This window comes from Trachemys scripta, chromosome 13 (assembly GCF_013100865.1).
Source record: "Trachemys scripta elegans isolate TJP31775 chromosome 13, CAS_Tse_1.0, whole genome shotgun sequence".
NCBI classification, from domain to species: domain Eukaryota; kingdom Metazoa; phylum Chordata; order Testudines; family Emydidae; genus Trachemys; species Trachemys scripta.
This window is the reverse complement of record NC_048310.1, coordinates 36126550-36148898: the sequence shown is the minus strand read 5'-3', so window position 1 is coordinate 36148898 and position 22349 is coordinate 36126550. Positions and strand designations below refer to the sequence as shown.

Sequence of the window (22349 nt, the reverse complement as noted above, 5' to 3'; positions counted from 1 at the left end):
TCCTATTCCTCCACTGACTGGGGCAAGTGTGTGTTTTGTCAGGAAGACCCAGGTACAGTTGATTGATCCAGCAGAATCAAAAAAAGCGCATGTTGGATCTGGCTATCAAACAATGTCAGACACTTTCATAAGCTGAAGGCACTTCCCATACAAATAGATCTGTGTAGATTAGATGATAGTGATAGTATTGAAAAGACTCTGACCAAGAACAATGGATGTTGGCACAAATCCTGCTATATCAAGTTTTAACGTTATCACACTTAAAAGGGCTGAGGGGAAAAAGAAACCTGAGAAAGTTGTGGATTAACCCAGATGAATTGCAGAGGAAATATGCATATTTAACTGAGCAACATAAAGGCCCCCCCAGAAAAAGAAGTGTGCTTTATTTGTGACATGAACCTATTGTCAGAAGGCTTCCATGAAGCTTCTACCGTCAGCATTGATCGTCGAGTCCACAAGTGTGCACTCAGCTGCAAGACCAGAGCTTGCTTGCAAAACTAAGTGCAAGAGACTTAGTGGCCCAAGAGGCAAAGTATCATGCAAGATGTTTGGTGTCTCTCTCTAACAAAGTCAGGGACAAGAAAACTGAGCAAACCAACATGGAGAAGATGTTGCATGGGATTGCCTTTGCTGAACTGATGGCATACACTGAAGAGACAAGACTGAAGATGTGGCTCCAGTCTTCGAACTAGCAGATCTCCCAAGGCTATATACAGCTGCACTAGACTATCTGGAAGTGACACTGGCTGGGTGCATTCACAGCACTGAACTAAAATCCTGTATACTTCGACACATTCCAGATCCTCAAGCACACAAAGAAGGACCCGATGTGGTCTTTGGCTTTAACCAGGATATTGGACATGTCCTCCAAAAAGCATGTGAGGAAGACTGTGACGAAGAAGCATGTCACCTGTCCCAAAAAGCAAAAGTTATTTGAAGGCACGTGTTTCAAATGAAAACACAGTATACTGCATCATTGGACCCAGGATGCCGGAATCACTATTGCCACTGATGTCTGTGATATTGGATGGTCCGAACATTAAAATACAGTCAGAACAAGTGTCCATTAATACAGCTACCCTTGCTGTTGTACTGCACCAGTTATGCTAAAGTAACATGCAATGCCGTGAAGGCACAAAAAGTTTGCACTACAACAAAGCTTGAGACATGCTTTTACCAATCTGTGCTGGTTTGAGGCTTCATGCACAGACATGAAAAACTGAGCTAGTAGATAACTTCTTGAAACTTGGATTGTCCATCTCCTATGACAGTGTTGGCCATCTCTACCAGCAAGGCAAACAGTGCATGCCAACACTTTGAACATGAGAATATAGTCTGTCCTCTAAAGCTTTGTGATGATCTGTTTGCTACTGCGTCCATAGAAAACAGAGACCACAAGCCTATCTCTACTATAGCAACAGACTCCTTCCATTTTCTCACGATCCAGTACTCAAGTGGAGGGAGTTGTCCATGGAATTCCTACCCAGGACTGAGAGACTGCAGCATCAGTGAAGAAGACTGTCATCACTTCCTGAGTCTTACACAATTGTCCCTCCATTGATCTTGAAGAAAACCATCCCTGCTGCAAATGTTGAAATCAAGACTGACTGCCAACTGATTACCTAAGCCCTGCAAAAAGAATGCAGAGGGCTTGAACAAGTAAGGCAAGCAGCAAATCTGAATACCTTTAATGGAGATCAAGACATTCCATGGCCAGCTTACCATGACGGCAAACAGCCAGTGCCAGATTTTGCCCCAGCCCTTACTGTGCTTCTTCCTCTCTTTCCAGATGATTCCAAGTCTCTAGCAATGATTCACCATGCCACAGATGTGATAAGGAATGCTGTACACCACCTAAACCCACTGTGGGTCTGCCCCTTTTCACTATAACCAAACAGATACAGCTGATACCTGCTGGTTATGGAGAGGAAAAAATTGTCCTTATGCTGGGTGGTCTTCATCTGGAGATGGCAAGTCTAAAGCTGATTGGAGATTGACTGGAAGACCGTGGATGGACGGAAGCCATTGTTGAGGCCAAAGTGGCCTCTCCAGGAATGGCTTATTCCTTCATGAAAGCATCTCATGTCACATTAACTAGGTGTGCCCAACTGCTAGTACTCTGTATATCTTGCTCCAAAATGCATACAGACAGTATACGCAAGGTCTCAGGGAAGATGAGGCACTCATGGGTATTGTCATGGTGTGACAAGAAAAAACTAGAAAACCTATTGTTCCACTTCTGGCATATCACACTTCATCCGGAGCTCCTTGTATTGACCCCAATGTGTTGTCAATCCACAGGCACACTTCGCTCTCTACATTGAATGCCGCAGAAAGCTGTCGCCCTGGTTCTTTGCGTTAGATCCGTGGTTCCCAAACTTGGTTCGTGGCTTGTTCAGGGTAAGCCCCTGATGGGCCGTGATACGCTTTGTTTACCTCGAGTGTCCGCGGGTACAGCCGTTCCCAGCTCCCAAAGGCTGCGGTTTGCCGTTCCTGGCCAATGGGAGCTGTTCATTGGGTGCCTATGATATGGTAAAGTCTTCACACAATGCTTCCAGACACAGCTAGAGAGTCCCTAAAGGAGAACTTTATAGTTTGCACAACATAGCACATTTTCTCTGCAATTGTGCTTTACCAAGCTCATGAGCAAAATGATGCTACAATCAAAATAGATGGTGGAGCTGCTGGAGTAACACAAAGGCCAGAGGACCCTCAGCACAGGATGACAGCGAGACCAGAAGTGGCCAGGTTGACAGGAGAATTTGAAGCCACAGCAGAGAAAGGAACCACCAGAAAAGGGTCTAACACAAAGCACCATGAGCAGGTAAAAGGTGTCCAGCCTTCTTTTGCATGGCATGTCAAGGCACCTGTTGAGGTCATAGAAGACATGAGCAACCCCTTCTCAGAAGAGAGTGTAGACTTAGTTAAACTGGACACCAAAGACATTTGTAGGCCCTGCTGTGATTGTCTCTGTTACGGACACTGAGAAGACTGGGCAGAAGCAGTATGGCATGTTTGTAACAGAGAGATTGCAAGATAAAACCAAGCCATTAACAGAGCTTATCAAGTGAAATAAAGTCCCCTTGTTCAGCGGACCTTCTGTGAAGGAGACCTCCAAGACCAAACTGCAGCTCTCCTCCTTGAAAAATGTGGGGAATGAGATGTTTCAATATACTGAAGACTGGGAATGTCCTTCTTGTTTCTTCATTCATTTTAGGCTGCATGTTTATGTAAGTGGTCTTTTCCATCTTTTTGAGACACATCAATATCCTGTTATGCATCGATCAATCTTTGAATTATCATTATTAGAGAAATGTGACTTTCTGTTCATGAACAGATGCTTGTAAACTTATTTATTTTTTTCTGTATAATCAATATTTTAGTAACTACTCTCTGGCAACATACTACCGAGCATGTTAATTTTCACTATTTTTGTATAACCTCAACCCGTTATACTTCATTGCTTTAGTTTTTGGGACTCCTAAGACAATAGGAATCTAAATGTACAAACACAAAACCCCACTGGGATGGTTTAATACCATAAACAATCGGTATCCGAAAAACATCAGTAGAAAAAATGCATTCAAAATTTAAAATGGCTGCTACAGTCAACATGGCATGACTTGGCCATAGCCCCATATCTGAAAATCTTGATTGGGTCATGCCCTAAGACTGATGTTTTTACATATCAAATTTCATGTTTTTATCATAAAACCCACAATTTTTTCACAAATCTGCTAAGCTATGATGGCTGTGCCAAGGAGTGCTCAGAGCTAACTGGTACCAGACTGACCTAGAAAATCATTCCCCCCCAGAGGCAGAGTGGGATATTATATATTAATACAGCTCCTACAACTCTGAGGATGGAGAGATTTAACAAAATATAATCCCGCTAGTAATTGGCAGGTGCTAATGCTTTTGCTGGGAATCTACCAGCCAGAAGATTTCCATGCTGAGGTTCCTAACTCATTCTTTCTTTCACGAGGGGCTGGAACTTGGTATGGAAGATGCAAGACCAGGAGCAATTCTTTATTCCTTTCAGAATCACATATGAGATGCTCTTTTTTTCCCCCCCGTACTTGCTTAACTCAAATGACTGCAACATAAAAAGTGAAAAGCTGCCAAGTGATCACATGTGTTATGGTCCTGTCACTTGTGATATAGCCCATGTCTATGGGCAGGTCTACACTACGGGGCTAAGTCGACCTAAGTTTTACGCAACTCCAGCCTCATGAATAATGTAGCTGGAATTGACCTACCTTAGGTTGACTTATTGCTGTATCTACACCGTGCTGGGTTGACGGGAGAAACTCTCCCAATGACTTACCTTATGCTTCTCATTCCAGTGAAGTACTGAAGTTGACGGGAGAGTGATCAGCGGTCGATTTAGCTGGTCTTCACTAGACTGGCTAAATCAACCCCCAGTGGATCGATCACCGTGCATCGATCCCCCAGTAACTGGAGAACAGCCCTATGTCACAGACCCTATGCTGGTATATCTATGCTGGCATAGCCTCCTAGTGTAGATGCAGCATATGCCAACAGAAGGAGTTCTTCTCCCGGCATAGCTCTGCCACCTCCCCCAAACAATGTTAGCTAAGCTGATGGAAGCACTCTTCGGTTTGTATAGATGTCTCTACACTGAGGGGTTCGCTGGCATAGCAGTGTCAGTTTGGGAGTATGATTTTTTTTTTTTGGTCATACTCTTAGCCATCATAGGTATGCTGCCATAACATAATAGGTAGAGGTGTGTGTGTGTGTGTGTATATGAGAGAGAGAGAGAGAGAGAGAGAATGTGGGCTTTCAACTTTTAAAACTGGCTGTTCTACATGTACAGTAACAACAAGGAGTCTGGTGGCACCTTAAAGACTAACAGATTTATTTGGGCATAAGCTGCAGCTGCAGCTGAAGAAGCGAGGTTTTTACCCACGAAAGCTTATGCCCAAATAAATCTGTTAGTCTTTAAGGTGCCACCAGACTCCTTGTTGTTTTTGTAGATACAGACTAACACGGCTACCCCCTGATACTTGACTACATGTACAGTAATGACCTTTGAGGGAATTTCAATACACAGACCGCTTCATTTCATGGGCATTAAAAACACTTGTTTAAACAACAGCCTCTTAGGGAGTCAGATAAGCCAAAGGCTAATTGGGCAATACCATGCATTTAAAGAATGTTTAAATATGTATGGTCAGATTAGACTGTAGCATCTCCAGATATTTGGTCAATAACCTGCATTGTAAAGAAGTCACTTAGCTCACAGTGCACACTTATAGGCTTAGACTATGTAAATATGCATTTTATACACCATCCTATGAGAACTCTGATGACGATTTACAGTCCATTGTGCCAATACAAACCTATTTTAGCCTGCACTCCTTTTTTGTGAAAATACCAATAAAGAAGAGGAAATCAAAACACAGAAAGAATTACCTCAACCTTGTAAGAGTGCATGTATGGCTATGCATGCCTGTGAGTTTGGGTCACTAAAATTTATAAACTCATCCAGATTCTCTCAACATGGTTACAAGTGTAGAGTTTCTACTGAGTGGAAGCATACTTCAAACGTATTCTGAGGGCAGCATTGACCTGTACTGCAAAGTATTTTTCATGACCAATAGCTCAGATTTTTAACCTTAGACTTCACCCACTTGTCTCTCTCCCAAAGCAAGAGCTGAAAACCAACCATCTGCCCATAATTATGGTCGATCCAAACACTTGCATTGATTTGTTTTTTCTTTAAATTACTAACTTTAGACTTCAGGTTCCCCTACATGACTTCACTGATCAGTGTGATTAAAAGGATGAGTTAAAGAGAAGGAGCGTTTTTCAGAGACGCTGGCACTTTGAAGGGCTGTCTAACGTGTAGGCCTACATTTTATGGCCTGAACTTTACTTAGCTTTCCTGCAATGAATCCAGTTAGAAAGGTAATGACGAGAAATACACACATGTTCCTTCTGGGCCAAGTACGGGTATTTGAGCAGAAATTTAGCCCTCAGTTACACTCATGCACACTCTCTGAAATCAACTGTCTCACACACGTGACCAGGGGCAGAATCTGGCCATCAAAATCCCCAATCTATATAGTAAGATTCTAGGATTGTCACTCTGAAGCCTAGAACGTCTGAGTCAGTGTGAAGTGATGGAAACAGCTGCAGGCATGTGGAGAGCTCTTTTTGTTTAGAATATCACCAGGTTTCATGGTCTGGTCTGGTCCAATTTTTAAGTTCTCAGCCATTTTGACTTTACAGATTACACCTGTGCAACAAAAACAACAAAGAGTCTGGTGGCACCTTAAAGACTAACAGATTTATTTGGGCACCCCCTGATACCTGTGCAACAGCTTGGGCTTCCAGCTAAAGTAAAGGCTGTATCTACGCCGTGTCAACAGTCCTAGACCAGTGTAACTCAACCAATCACCAGCCTTACTCTACAGCTAATTTGCATGTAACAATCTCATTGGTTGTATGAGGGAGAGTGCATAGATGGTGGATTATTTGTCCCAGCTGCCACCATTCACCAGGTTCAATCATCACTGGAAATCACACTCATTTATGTCCAATTTTTAAGTTCTCTGCCATTTTTTGGCTTTTTTTCACACGTAACTCTGACAGCATGCACTTCCAACTACTACTAGTAGTAATAATGAACTACTGATGAGGTGACTCTGGAGAATCTATAAAAGAAAATTCTTCCTGCCAATGGACTCTTCTGTTTGGCCTCTAGTAACTTTAAAGATAAATTTGATGCATATAAATAAGAACAGCATCTGCAGCTAAGATAATTAAAATAACATCACAAGAGCCCTTCATCCTCTTGCTTCAGGGCAAACAATGATCACCAGTTGGGGTCAGGATGAAATTTCCCTAGCAAGGTATTGTACATAATTAGAGTACCTTATGCTGTTGGTACCCTTTCTACTGAAGCATCTAGCATTAATCTTTTCAGAGACAGGCTGCTAATAAATGGATCTCTGGTCTGGTATAGCACTTACTATATTCATCTTCTGACCTTGACTGACAAAAGCTAAGGGATTCAGTTATGATTCTTCTTTGAGGCTTAATATTTAGCCTAATGGAAGTGGCAGGGGTGAATATGAACAAGTGATCTTGTATCTCTGAAACCACCCATGAGTCTTACATCAACTACAAAACCCAAGATCATTCATCTCAGTCACACTTTATAAATGAAATAAGTTCTTTGGGGCTGAAAATTTGTAAATGTCAAGTTTCCATCTCTAAAGAACCCCAGGTGAAATTCACGCTGGTGCAGAGGGCCACCACAAGACATATCCACTGCTTCTTGTGACCTAACTGGACGGCATAGGTCTTGCACGTAGTAGTGAACATCACCCTAAAAGAACCGCATTTTAACCTGCCCTGTTATGGAATGATTTAAAATGGAAAAGCATTGCTTTAAAGGGATGAATTGTGTAGGTAAAATTGCCTGTTTAATGCTCCAAACCCTCTGTCTGCAGCACCCGTGCACTAATAAATGCAGGAAAACAAACTGTATAATATTTCTCTTTCTTGCAAGATCAAAATAAATTATTATACCAATAATTTTTGCAAGGGGTAGCTAAGAGAAAGGAACAAATGGTAAGGAAAGGGCAGGAGAACTGGTTTCTACAATAGCCAGATCAGGGAGAATGAAGAAATATTATGAAAATCAGCTAACAGAAAATGTAAGGATCTGTTATGAAATATCCCAGACCATGTTTCTCCTTGATCTTGTGCTTTTTATTAATAAACAGATAAGCTGCTGTCTGACCACAAGGCCCTTATTCTGATCTCACTTACTCCTGATTTACACAGGTGTAACTCGAGGGAAGTCAATCCAGCCACCCCGAGTGAACCAGATCAGCGAGAATGGACTCCAGCCTGATTATTTGATCTTAGAAAGCCTATCAATATCCTCTAGGCTAACAGCCTTTGGCAGGTGCCCAGCCAACGGCAGATCGCCTTTCTCTCTGCAACAGACTTCAAAATAAACTTGAGACCTCTCTCCTGGAGCTAGTATGGAGCAATTCTCAGAATTCCCACCAAGACCACAACATCCGGAAAGGAAGTAGAAATACCTGAAGCCTATGGGACATTGGTAGCTTCTTCACATGAAATGATGTCACCCTTTTTCTGCTCTTCACCAATAGCGGACTCCTGAGAACCTATCCTGGGGATTCTTCCATTTGACTAGAAACCACCCCCCAATTATTTTTATTAACTGCATTATTCTAATTCTATACACTTTTGATTCTGAGTGGGTTCTTTTTATGATTATGATGAAAATAATTGAAGGGGGAAAGAAGTCTGATACACTTAAATCTTTTGCATGTATCTCTGAAAGTGACATTGTCAAGATAAAAATCATGGGCCAAAAGTTTCACCACTTAGTGTAAGATCCTATAGATAGTGCAGGAAGTGGAACAAGCATTGATTTGTAATACCTATTTCTAATATGGGCTAATTTTCACCTTCCTCTGGAGCATGGGGCAGAGGTAACTTGCCAGTATGAACTAGAATAAATAGTGGATTCTCTGTAACTTAAAGTCTTTAAATCATGATGTGTGGACTTCAGTAACTCAGCCAGAGGTTATGGGTCTATTACGGGAGTGGCGGGGTGAGGTTCTGTGGCCTGTGATGTGCAGGAGATGAGATTAGATGATCATGATGGTCCCTTCTGGCCTTAAAGTTTATGAGTCTAATTGGCTTAAAAACAAGATTTTCTCAAAGCTGGATCCAAGAGTTGGTATTATGCCAGATCACGCTTTGCAGTAACCCATTGCTTCGCAGGTTCTAAACTCACATGCCTGTTGCTTATTTCCAAAATCCCGTGATGGGACATACACACGCTGCGTGTCAGAGGCATTGTTTTAAAAAATGTCTGTTCATTGAATTGTGTATAATGAAGATGTGTGCAAAATTACAGGGGTGTCACTGGTACATTGCGGGGTGTCCTCATGTTCAAAGAATATTTTATTATTTATGGACCTGATCTAATTCCCAGAGACATCAACGGGAGCCTTTCCAGTTACCTTAAGGTGGGAGAGGCATTGTTCAAACCCTATATCTATAGGACCTGATCCTTAGAAGTCCAAAGGGGGTTTTGGCTAAGTAAGGGCTGCCAAGATTTGGCTATTAGCTCAATGAAAAGTGGGGCATGCACCGAAAACAAAGAATCCCAAGCCCACGGCTTCACCCCTGCCTCTGCATTTCTGTACACCCACCATTCAGATTGTGTGTTCAAACTGTGATTTTGTGTGTGGGAGACTGAGTCTCTGCAGTTTAGAGGCAGTCTTTAAAAATTTGGCCCAGAATAGCAAGGGGAGCGGAGTTAGCAACAATCCAAGCAAACCTCAGCTTCTGGTCACCACGACACTGTTTCCGTGAGGCAGGGAGAACATGAGGGGTGGTCCTCAAGTCCCCTTGGTGTAACAGGAATTCTCCACGGGAACAGTTGGCACCTTCTCTGCAGGAACAGGAACTGACATAACCTTTAATGCTATACAAAGGTTTCAGGCAGCAATTTTTCATTAGTCATAGTCCTGATTACTGAGATCCTCCATTAGTTGGTAAAGCCAGAGCCTAAGTGGAATGGGTTTAACCTCAGAGAATTAGGATTTCGTGCATAAAAAAATTAAATTTTATATTTAAAGCCATCTGTCACAGACTATTTATCAGACATGGAGAATGATTCCCCCCCCCCCCCGTGCATAGATTTTAGCAAAGACAAGCTATGTGCATTGGTTAGAGCTGAGTCACTGACTAATCAACAGATTAAAGTATTCTGTTCAAAGCCATCATGCTGGTTCTCAAACTGCTCACAAGATCTCCAATAGTATATAGTCCCTATGCTGTAAGTCATGGTAGAAAATATCACCAGGATTTAGTTTCCTTATGGAAAAACCAGCAACACTGACACCTCCTTGCTGTGGGCAAAGTGATATCGGGTCCAAATGACCCCAGAGCAGTAGAGGGCACATAGGTAAACAGACATGCCAATCCAAGTGAGAAGCTAAGCAAATGGACAGCAGCGGTAAGACTGCCAGAAGTGGAGTAGTTAATCTGAAATACTACAGTTGCTGCATGCCTCCACACACACCTTATTCTGGGGGGAAAACCCTCATTCCAGAAGTTATTTCACTTCCAAAGTAGATTGTTAATGCAGAATAAGAAACCAGATAATTAAAAAAAAGATATTTTTTTTTGCAGACACAAGGCCATTTACTTTGAAAAAACTAAAATTATTCTGAAAAAAACTTTCCCACGTAGACAAGGCCCAAGGAAGACACCTGAACATTAGCAGAACTTTCTCTGTGAAATATTTGACTTTTTTGCCTCAAGCAACTTTCCAATGGGTAGAAAATATCTACTGTACTGTTATCACAACTTTGTTTGCTCATATCTGTATTTTGGACCTTTGTAGGAGAATAGGAACCTATTTGTGACCTATAAAAGAGACCATGCACTGCCGTGTCCAGAGACAGCTGGGTTTTGTAATATGGAAGCACCTATGGCCCCATTTTCATACTGTTTAGAGAGGCAGTTGTGCCCATAATTACCACAATTGCACGTGCATATTAGTAATTGCACGTGCATATCTATTTAGTTAGCCACTTGCACATGCAATTTGCACAAACTGATTAAATTAGTCATGCAATTGCGTAACTAAATGTCTGAAAATCTTCCACTAGATGTGTTTGGGTTGTGCAAATATGCCTCTTCTCGTGCTATGTAATCTCTAGTTTTTCCTCCAAAGCAGCTCTTTGCAAATCATTCAGTCCATCATTTCAATTGGATATTGACCTACCCTTCGCTCCTTATCACCGTATTCAATGCCCAAGGTATCCATGGCACGGACGATAGCTGCCAGAGACTGAATAGTGTTGCTATAGACCACAGGCTTGTACTGCTTCACGTCTTCTCCGGAGAAACCGTCTTCATGAATGATCCTACAGAAAAAGAAATGAGAAAGACCTGAGACAAATGTCATTTGCATTGAAGCGTTAGAACAAAGTTGTTTAAAAACTGATTCAATAACTTGATTGGCCTAATTTACTTGGCATTTCTTTTACTAGACCAGTGTTTCCCATTAGCAGTGCTTCAGGCTTTTGAGAGTGACAGTCTAGTTTTCTTCTCACTGGCTTCATGATGAGACCTCACACCGGGTCCCGGTTTACTGCGGTTGTCTGTCTCCCATTTAATTGTACGCATTTGAACCTGGAGTGGAGCTTGAACGGCTTCATATTCCAATTGTATGACAGTAGCAGCCATTGGGAGCCTAGATGAGGTTTCAGGTCCCAATCCACCTCACACTGAGGTCTATGGAAATGTTTCCCTTGATTCCAATGGGAATTGGATCAGGCCTGTAGACAGCCACAAACACATCTATAATATAGCACTTACCAGGGCCGGCGGGGGTGGCAAGTAAGGCAATTTGCCCCAGGCCCTGCAGGGGCCCCCACGAAAGTTTTTGGTGGGTCTTCGGCGGCAGGTCCTTCAGTGCCTCCGAACACACCCAGAGCGAGTGAAGGACCCGCTGCCGAAGACCTGGAGCTTCTTTCGCTCCGGGTCTTTGGCGGCGGGTCCTTCACTCACCCTGAAGACCCGGAGTGGAAGGACTCCCGCCGCCGAAGACCCCAGGCCCCCTGAATCCTCTGGGCAGGCTTGGCACTTACAACCCATTGGAATCACCTGCTCAATATACAAGTTTACCATAAGGAGCTCTGCCATCTGCACACCCTAAGAAGGGCTAATAACCTGAGTTAGGTCACAAATTTCTCTTGACCCAAGACTGCATAGAAATTATACTTATGACAATAAGAACGAGGAGTCCTTGTGGCACCTTAGAGACTAACAAATTTATGTGGGCATAAGCTTTCATGGGCTAAAACCCACTTATCTGATGAAGTGGGCTGTAGCCCACGAAAGCTTATCCCCAAATAAATTTGTTAGTCTCTTAGGTGCCACAAGGACTCCTCGTTCTTTTTGCTGATACAGACTAACAAGGCTACCACTCTGAAACTTATGGCAATGTATCAGGTCTGTGCACTAGAAACCATTTGTATGGCACTGAATGCACAGGCGTTCTCTATTCTCTATTCCCATGTAAAAGGTATTAGAACACCACGACCTATTCCAACTCAAACCAGAAAATATGACTTTATACTCGTTAATATAAAACCATCCAGATCTATGCCATAGATTTTTCTCTCACTAGCTTTAAACCAGTGTAGCTTTATTTGCTTTAATGGAGCTACTCCTGGTTTTCTCCAGTGTTGGAAGACGATCAGGTCTATAGATCTTATGCTAAACAACTGGTCTAAATCCAAGCATATGCCGGTCTTCTTTGTTTAGGCCATAGTAATAATTTAATAGAACCGTCACTGCTTACTCAATTTGTATTCCCTCATTCATTAGTCTAGTTGCTAAAACAGACCATAATCAGTGGGAGCTGCTGAGGTGAAGCAGTGGCTGGGGACTGTGAGGGGCCATGGGCCACGTTGCGCTCTACTGCAATAACTAAGAGGAAGAGTAACAAAAACACCCATCCGGAATTGCCATTTGCGAGACGATGTAAACATACTGCAGGAGCCAAGGGATGTTACTGCAAACGGCAGGTGGTGTCTGGACCTGCCACAGCACCAAGGGAATAAGACAAAAACAAATGTATCCGCATAAAGGTCTGGCGTTAAGAAGAAAAGGAGAGAAAAAAACAACCTCCAAACCAATCAACACAGCCACTAATGTAAGAAATGGTGCCACCATCCAGACAGTGAAATGCTGCTAACGATGTCGCTGGGGACAGTATGACGCTTTGGGTAATAGGTCGCACTGAGGATGGATGGCTCATCGCCAAGCATGTGTGCCGTTTCTGTGTTCTTTAATGGCAATAAGTGTGACTCTTGGAGAAAGGATGGACTTTGCTCTCACCTGGGACTGGGTAGGGAGGGGTGGGATTGAGGACTGAGCTCACCCTGGAGTGAGTAGGGGGGGGGTGGCCTTGAGGACTGAGACCTCCCTGATGTTTTTGCAACCCTGACCAGATGACTTTCCAATGGAGCCTCATGCACTTACCACTCTGCACAGCCAGAATTTTATATTCATGCATGCAAGCCAAGGAACTTCATAGACCGAGCCAAACCCTGGGCCTGCTACGCTGCTATCGTACTGCTCTGGCAGAGCCACGGGGCCACCCAGTCAGCTTGGCCATCCCGTTGCGAGACTCCTCAGGTGATGTACCGCTGGATATGCTGACTCTACTTTACCACCTGCAGGCTGAGGCAAGCCGCCCGTCAGGCCATGGCTAGAGCTTGGGGACCCTAAGTTGCCAGAAAGGCCACTTGGATCCGCTGGGGAGTGATCAGAGCAGCGCTGAGGCTGTTGTGCTATGTGGTAGGGACTGAACCAGCCCTTGGAGACTCCCAGTATTGGGAGGCAGGAAGGTGTCAGAAAGCCTCTGCTCCCCATCTCCTGGCTCCAGTGCTAAACAGAGCTCAGTTGGACCCACCCAGTGGACTCATCTGTAGGTCCAAATATGAATTTGAGTGTGTGTGTGTGGACAGGGGGATAGGCACAAAAACTGGTACATGCAAAACGGGTGAGGGCTATGTATGAGGCAGCTTTGATTAGCTTGGAGAGCTTTGCAGGGTGCATGTGTGAGGGTTGAATGGCAAATGTACAGCCTGGGACGTTTGATTTCATTTGCTGAGCAGCAGTGCTGGCTAAAGAAACTCCTTGAGTCGTTGTAAACCACACGGTTGTAAAGTCCCATGTTGCGAGGTGTGTGTGTGTGTGTGTGACGCTGGAGAGGATCTTGCTAGATGTATTCTGTAAACCACGCGAATCTATGTAGAAGCTATATTTTAAACAGAGGGAGGGAAAGGTAGTAGTAGATGTGGGGGAATGACTGCATCAAATGCTTTAATGGCTTTTCATTTCTATTGTCATGGCTTTCTTGAATTAACACTTCAACTCACACAACCTGGTTTTATTTGTGGAGGCGGGGGAAGGTTCTTCTTCCTCCCCCCATGGTTATAGAGATGGAGATGCAGCAGGACTTTAAGTGATAGAATCACCATGAATTTAGCCCTTGCACTTCAGCAAGTGCCCCAAAAACTGATCCTCCCCTTGCATTATCAGCAGTGGTGAAAGTAAGCCGGTCTGGTCCAGTACGGCAAGAGCCATTACATAGCCAACCGTATCGGCAGAGGGCAGCTTCCCCAGACGGGCAATTTAAAAGAGCCCTGGGCTCCCGGCACTGGCCGGAGCCCCGGACCCTTGAAATCACCGCCAGAGCTCCAGGGCTCCCAGCCACAGCTGCAGCTACCATGGGGCTCCGGCAGTGATTTAAAGGGCCCGGAGCCCTGGGGTAGCGGCAGCGATTTAAAGGCCTCCCCCTTCTGCCTGAGGCCCAACCTCTTCTGTCTGAAGGATCCCCTCCCCCGCCTGTTCAGGACCCCAGCCCTGCGTACCAGTCCCTTAAGTTACTTTCATCCCCGACTAGAAATGAAACTCCCTTGGGTCCCAGCTTGATGTACAGTGGTTGAGTCATTACTCAAAAGCGATGTGAGAAATTCACAAACCCCTGGGCGAAGTCCAGTAATTAGGACCATATTTGACATGAGTCAAGTGGAGGGTGACACAAATCAAGGACTCCTGTCACTAAGGTCTCTGCTCTTATTGTGGTGCAACTGATGTGCAGAGCTGACTTTCACTATCCACCTTTTGCGCTTTTGGAGAAGCAAGTTCTTCCCTTCAAAAATCTATGCTGCGGACACTGGAAATATGCAAACATAGGGGTGGCGTTTTCCTGGCGAGGAATGAGAAAGGAATTAAGGTTTTTCACTTGTTCAGGTGCCTTTATGGCACATGAGCCTAAACCCCTATATGTAGAATTTCTGTGATGCCAATTTCTTCATGAATAAGGGGAACAGAACTACAGAGGCACGTACTGAAATAATCCCTTCCTGGTCAATGTGTGTTTCCCCCCTGAGAAGCAGCTTCAAGAAGGATTTAAAATGAACGCCCCTAAGGTGAGCCACAAAAAAGCAAGTGCGACAATGCCTGTTTAATGTGTGTTAATTAAGACAGTGGCTTTAGATTCCAACATTTCACCATATAACTTAATAATAATAATAAAAAAATCACAGCTTAACAATGGAGAGAATAAACAGAGAGGACCCGATTCTGATCTCACGCTGCGGTACCTGAGTAAATCCACTGAAAGCAACAAGAGGCGTGAATTCAGCCTCCATGCCCATCCAGTCCTCCATTTCTCTGCAAAAACTGCCATTGCTGATGATCTAATTAATACTAGTTTGGATTTACATAGCACCTTTATTCGAAGGATCTTCAAGCCTTGCACAAATATTAATCATTAAACCTTGCAACACTCTCGGAGGAAAGGGAGGAACCTGAAGTGCCTCACAAGAGAGACAAGGTTGTGTTTTGCTTTTCATGGTGTTGACACACGTCTGCTAGGGCCTAGATTTACGGCAATCAGCAACGTTGCCAAGAAACACAGCTCAAGATATTGCTCTATGCAACAGAATCAGACTGGGATTGTACCACCTTCGTTCAGAACAGCATGTAAATGAATGCAAACAAATTGCACATCACTACTTTGTTCCTGCTTTAGTTATTGGTGGAACAGCCACTGAGCACGGCCAGATTTCATCACTGACGTATACAGAGTCCAACATCTCACCGGTTCTGTCTGCAAAATAGCTGAGCCATATTTGTGGCATAACTGGGATAGGTTAGGGGATGAAGGCATCAGAGCTCAACAATAAAATTGAGAAGTTATAATTGTTTTTTTCAACACATTTTAAGGCATAATAATATTGGGTCTGATTCTAAGCTCCCTCACTGGTTTACACTGGTGCATCTTCCTTTACTTCAGTGGAGTTACTACTCGTTTACACCTGTGTGAGAGGAGAATCAAGCTCACTTTGATTCATGTGGCAAAAAGTCCCACTTGAAGGTGGTAAGAGATTTGGTGCCATCCACAATGGATGGTTGAGGGCTGGATCACTGATATCCCAGAATGCTGTTCCTGTAGACCGGCTTCCTTCCAGAGTAGGAGGATGAGATAGGAAAATGTACAGTTTGACAAGTACACCTGAGATGCTAGATAAACAGTTTAGAATCAAAATTTACAAGGGGACTCAATCCGGCCTCCAATTTTGCACCTACCAGTTGCAGACAAAATAACTGTGGGCACAAATTGTGGCAAATAGATGTCTGTCTACCCGAGCTGTGGAGGCAATTAGAAAGTTAGATGTCTTGTTGCTATTATTTATGCCCACAAAATTGTACCCACAATTGATTGTGGGTGCAAAACTGGAGGCTATTTAAAAAATGTGGCCCATAGTCTTACTCATCAGATAGCAGTGGTACAGTGAATTAATGTACACACCACAAACGTCAGGTAAACCAAGCATTACCTCAAGCCCACTCCAGGGAAACCAAAGAGTACATCAGAAAGCATAGCTTGTCTGTAAAGCCTTAATTATGACTGTGTAGATGCAAAGAGACCTTCAATAAGGAAAAGCCTGATCAGTAGAACTCTGGAGCAAAGCTTTGCTACTAAATCTTTGTCCCTAAGTATGGCATGGCCGTAAAGGACGATTTTAAGTCACACGCTGTTAAATCATTTGGAAGCAGAAATAATCATTAGGCTTAAATGTTGCAAACAGGGAACCAGACTCTAGCAAGGTGTCCTCATGACACACAGTTACAGTTTACAGCATGCTCGGGTATCACAAATGAATTATTTCCAGGGGGCTGATTCCTGCAGTCTTTACTTAGTCAAAACTCCCACTGGAGTGAATGGATACAACCCAGGGAGTTAGAATACTATTTCCAGATAGCCAAAGATCCGTAATTAAATATCCAGATGCCAAAATCCTGCTTGGGGTTAACGTCAGAATAGTGATTGTGTAAATATGGTTCCTCACCCATGCAATATTATGCGCTTGCAGTAGGTCTTCGAGTCCTAACCTGCTCTCTGTACTGACCAAATCTCTAGTTATGAGTTCAGTGAGCACTGCAAAACTAGTACAGCTATGAGAGAGTGAGCTGGATTCTAGTTCCATCTGTGCACATCTGTCTCTTCCAGGCGCCCGGCTGAGTTTGCTGGGTCGGACACCAAGTAATTTTAATCGCTCCATCCGCTGGAGTTTACAAAGTGTGTCTGACAATGCCCCTTACCCAATTCTGAGCTTCATTTCTTAAGTGCACATTCACCGTTTAATTTGTATAATTAGTTGCTGATCTTGGACAGACATGACTAGAAAATCAATATTAAGGAGCAATGCATTTTCTCCTTTTCGAGATCTGTAGCCAGTCTTTAAGATACATGAATCATTATTCTCTTATCCTGTAGTAGCACATGGCTGCTGCCTGGGAAGAAGATGACTCCTATAAAATCTTAAAAATCTCTAAGTATCTCAAGAATTAAGCTCTGGGTGTGTCTAGAACAGATCTAGGATTTGCAGAACTAATTCTGTTGTTAAGAATTACTCAAAATGAAGACCTGTCAGATGTGATCAATTACATGTCTATAAAACCTAGCACTGGGATGATCTACTTAGTAAAAAAAAATTAAAAATTGTTTATATACCATTCTCTGGATCCTAGGGGACAATTGGCAGTGCCCACAGATGGTTTTAATTTCAATCTTATTCTTGAGCTCACCCATTCTGAACACTTACTGGCCTTATTTTTATGTTGTTCCTGTCTCCATATGATTTGTTCCCAGTCGGGGACACACAAACCAATCTCCTGACCAAGTTTTGCACAGCTGATGGCATGGCCTGGGCTTTGAACGCTGGCACTGCTACAGCCAGGGAGGCTAGCGAATGCGATATGAGATTGCAATATGATATGGCCAGAAGGCAACAGAATTCGGGGCTGAATGCCAGCTGTTTAGTATCAACGGATGAGCAGTAGAGCAAAAAGAAGCTGATCTCAAATATCAATAACGAGACATAAATCCGCTTCCTTTCGAATGAAAGTGTCCCCGTGCTGCAGTGCCTGACTCACGCCTTTCCCTTCTTTAATCTGAACCAGAGTTCATTTAAACAAGAGGAAGCATTGAAACCGGGTCAATTGGCCCATGAAAGCCAGTGGCGGGGAAAGCTCTGGGGCTAGACTACCCCATTCTAGGAGTTCTGCCGCAGACAGACCTGGGGAACACACGGGTAGCTGCTGAGGGAGATGAAATAGTTCCAGATGAACAATTGGTGTCTGGAAAATCCCCAGGTTTCTGGTCTCTTTAGGACCCAGGATCTGGACCCTTGTAGTGTAGGGTGGGGCAGATCTCTCCTCTTGTCCTGAGTTCTAGGAAGGAGGGCAGAAGGGATGGCTAAGTTCTGGGAAGGAGTGCAGCCTATAACCTGCTTTTTCCCTCGTTATGGGGAGACACTAGAAGGAAGAGGGTGGCTGCTAACCTCTCCTAGGCCAGGAAGAACAGAGCTGAATCAAATTAAATTATGGAGATATACACCTATCTCATAGAACTGGAAGGGACCCCAAAGGGTCATCGAGTCCAGCCCCCTGCCTTCACTAGCAGGACCAAGTACTGATTTTTGCCCCAGATCCCTAAGTGGCCCCCTCAAGGATTGAACTCACAACGCTGGGTTTAGCAAGCCAATGCTCAAACCACTGAGCTATCCCTCCTCCTTTGACTCTACCTCCAAACTGTGGAGGAGGAGCAACGGGAAAGCCACACCTCTAGCCAAGGCACCTGGGAAGAAGAGGATATTTTGTTATGAAGGGTTTTTTTCAGTTGTGGTTTATATGAGAGTTTTTGCACCAGTCCAGGAACTGGGGAAGGGTAAAGCTGACTTTAGTTCTAGCCAGTGCTGTTAGTCTTGCCCTTAAAGTCAACTTTACCCTTCCCCAGGCCCGGAGGATCTGAGGGAACAACTCCCAGTGGGCCTTCCTAGCTGAGGATCTCTGCTACAGCATTCCAACAATGCCTCCTTCCTGGGATGCTTCTAGCATGTCCCCGGAGCTAGGGTTGGTGTGCTGGCTTTTTGTCACCTGGGAATACCCTTACATGAAAGTTGCATAAAGCAGGCAGATGACAGGAGCCATGATCTGGCCCTATAATTTATCATATTTTAAATTCTGAAAGAAGAGCTTTGGAGAGTTTAGTGGGTCCCTCATGCCGAAATATATTATTTTCCTTTTGTTTGTTCAGCTGGACATTTCATGAACACTGTCTTCTCCCAGCGCTCTGATTGCCCCGCTTTTCCCTATCTATCATTAGGAAAACAAGTCATTCCCAGGAAAACATCAGAGAAGAACCTGTTGAGGGCTCTGATTGCTGAGATCCATGAGCCAGACAGTGAAATCCCCTGAGGATCAGTGCAGATGTAACACCGACAGGCCCCAGTCGTCGGGATTGAACCTGAGACCTCTGAAGCTTAATGCATGAGCCTCTACTGCATGAGCTAAAAGCCATACGGCTGTTATGGCTGTAGAGCAGACTCGTGAATCTCTAAGTGATCTCGGTGCCCCTAGATGGGACAGAACACCACACCCAGGAGGTGTGTGGGTTACACAGAGTCTAGATATTACCTTCTAAACGTTGTGTCTGCACCTGACGAACTAGTGACCAATTCTGCTCTCACACTACAGTAAACCAGCAGTCACTCCGATAAAGACAGTGGAGTTACAGCGGTGAAAGACAAGATCAGAATCAGACCCTTACTGGGCGTGTAGGGGGGATTTGCAATCAAAAATACACGTTTTCTCTGGCTCCAGAAAATGGCTGGACTACAGTAGATTTGAATCTCTTCATACCAGCCCTAGACTTGGCTCGGTGTATCTATAGTCATCAGCATGGATGTCCTTGCACTGATCTTCCTTACCATGAGTGAATCTCATTCTCACTGAATATTGCATGAGTTGACCCGATATGCCTTGATTTTCATGTTCAAATTCTGCATTTAGGCATTTCAAAGGGGCCTACGGGAATTAGGTGCCATGCTCCCACTGACTAGGTTTTGTTTGGATAGATCTATTTAAATTCAGTATTGAACTATAGTTTCTGATTCACCTGTAGCAATGGGGACGGAGGCAGAGGCAGCACATTCAGGCATTTGAAAGGTTAAGTTCATTCCATTTTCCACGGATCATTTAATGTTACATCAGACTTCTGATGCAATGTCAACAAATGATCAAAGTTGTTTTGAACACCTAGCATGCTTTCAACTTCAATAGATGCCGCAAGTCAAAACTGTCTCATCTGCTCACATCTTGAAAATGTCCTATTAGATCAGAGCTGAGAAGAATCTTCAATTCTCAAACGGCTGATGCTGAGCCTCGAGCAGTAGCATTTTCAGTTTTAGAAAGTGGGGGAAAAAAGAGTGAAATATTTAATATTTTCTGAATTTTCGCGCTGACAACTCACCAACGTTCTGGGAAATTTGGATTTTGTCAAAAGCTACAACAAAATTTAATAGCAGCCACATCTGGCAGAATAGTCTATATCGATGCTCACCCCAACTAAACAGCAAGTGTGTCCTGCAATAACACCTACCAATTACAAGCAAGGAGGTAATCAGTTATGCAGACCAAGAATTTATTTATTTTGGAAGGTTTTGATCATTATTCTGATTCTTTTTTAAAAAAAAGATGGTTCTGAGGTAGTCAGAGAAGGAAATTGAAGGCATAGTTGGAAGGAATTTGACATGGGCAACATGAAGTTGCCTTGTTCCTGAACAAGTACAAAGGATGCTTTAATACTTGCAAGAGAAAAGATACTCCAAGTTGAATGCCTCGTTCAGACGCATCACACGCACAACACACATAGCCAGTTATTCCACGCTGATCTTGCAAACAGTGTGTCCAGGTTCCCAAAGGGGGAGAGAAAGAAAGTCTAGAATAGCTTGACACCATTATATTCGGCTCTGTTGGACGAGTACAGAACAATCTTAGTCTTCTGGGACTTATTCTTTGATTCAAATGACTATATACAGACCCCTTTCTGTCCCAAGAGCACTGTAAGGCTGTGTGGAAAAGAAGATGAGCCTTGTCCTTCCACAGAGCTGAAATGCTTTATCCATATCCCGGTATAATATAATGTACAGAAGAAATTCTGAGATGTGTCACAAAGGGGCCAGGCAACACAGCACACCAGATATTTAAATAGCTATTTATTAAAATGTTCTGGATAAAGGTGAACTCTTTTTTTCAAGATGCAGTATTTTCACTTCCTTTAACCTGGGAATTGCAAGCACCTTGACACCTAGCTTATGGAAGATTCTCTAAGGACCCTCTAGTTTTTGTAAGTTGTATTATAACTGCCAATGAAATGCTGCATGGTAGCCAACCTATTTACTGAATATCCATGGTCCGTGCGTGTTGCAGATGCAGAATTAAATAACAGAGACTATTCTTAGCCCTCTTTGATGCTGGGCTGTGATGATACTGCTGACTGGTCAACATGGTGATATCATTAGGTCCTGTGTTTTGAAGTAGAGGCATCAAAATTATTACTTTTTAATAAAAGCAAATCTAAATATTCCTATGTGGATTTCAAAGCTGGGAAGATACTTGTTTCCAGCACAGCAATGAAAACGATAGGAGATAACGTTTTCACCCCTCAGCTCACAGAGAGCCGAGAAGCACTAAGATGGTCACAGTTTTGCTTTAGGATATACCCACTGATTAATAGTTTAGCAGTCACGCTCCTAAAATCAGAGGGGTAGTCGTGTTAGTTTGAATCTGTAAAAAGCAACAGAGGGTCCTGTGGCACCTTTAAGACTAACAGAAGTACTGGGAGCATAAGCTTTCGTGGGTAAGAACCTCACTTCTTCAGATGCAAGTAGTAAAAAGAAGTGAGGTTCTTACCCACGAAAGCTTATGCTCCCAATACTTCTGTTAGTCTTAAAGGTGCCACAGGACCCTCTGTTGCTCCTAAAATATTTCCATTGACTACATACTACTTGGGTGGTTAAACTCCTATTAGACATCCCCTGGCTATCTAATGCTTGGACAGCCACATCTAAGACTCTACCATTTTATTTTACAATATGGTTTAGCAATTCTTCCTCTTCACTTTGTTGGTATATTTGATCACTGAAATCATGTTGCAACTTTTTTCCATGGTTCTTTAACACATTCATTCAGCCACTTATATATTTGGGAAACACATTGTCATTTAAAGATATATTGTTGCTATTTACATCATTTTCAAGAAAATGGGTCAACTTCATGTTTTTCCAGTTTTCCTGAAAATGTTTCTTTGAGATGTCCCATTCTGATTCTGGCCAGCCCATGTGTGTGAGGACACAAGGAACAGCATCGTACATACTGCAGCCATCTGCAATCAT

General features: G+C 43.4%; 1 protein-coding gene across 3 annotated transcripts in view; it reads right to left on the bottom strand.

The window, feature by feature from the left end:
- The window catches only part of GNAO1 (G protein subunit alpha o1), a 312517-nt gene that overhangs the window by 201020 nt on the left and 89148 nt on the right, over window positions 1-22349 (bottom strand). For all 3 annotated transcript variants that reach the window (XM_034788553.1, XM_034788552.1, XM_034788551.1), the window contains exon 3: window positions 10811-10952. In XM_034788553.1, the coding sequence (XP_034644444.1) occupies window positions 10811-10952 (142 nt within the window). The remainder of the gene's footprint in view (window positions 1-10810; window positions 10953-22349) is intronic.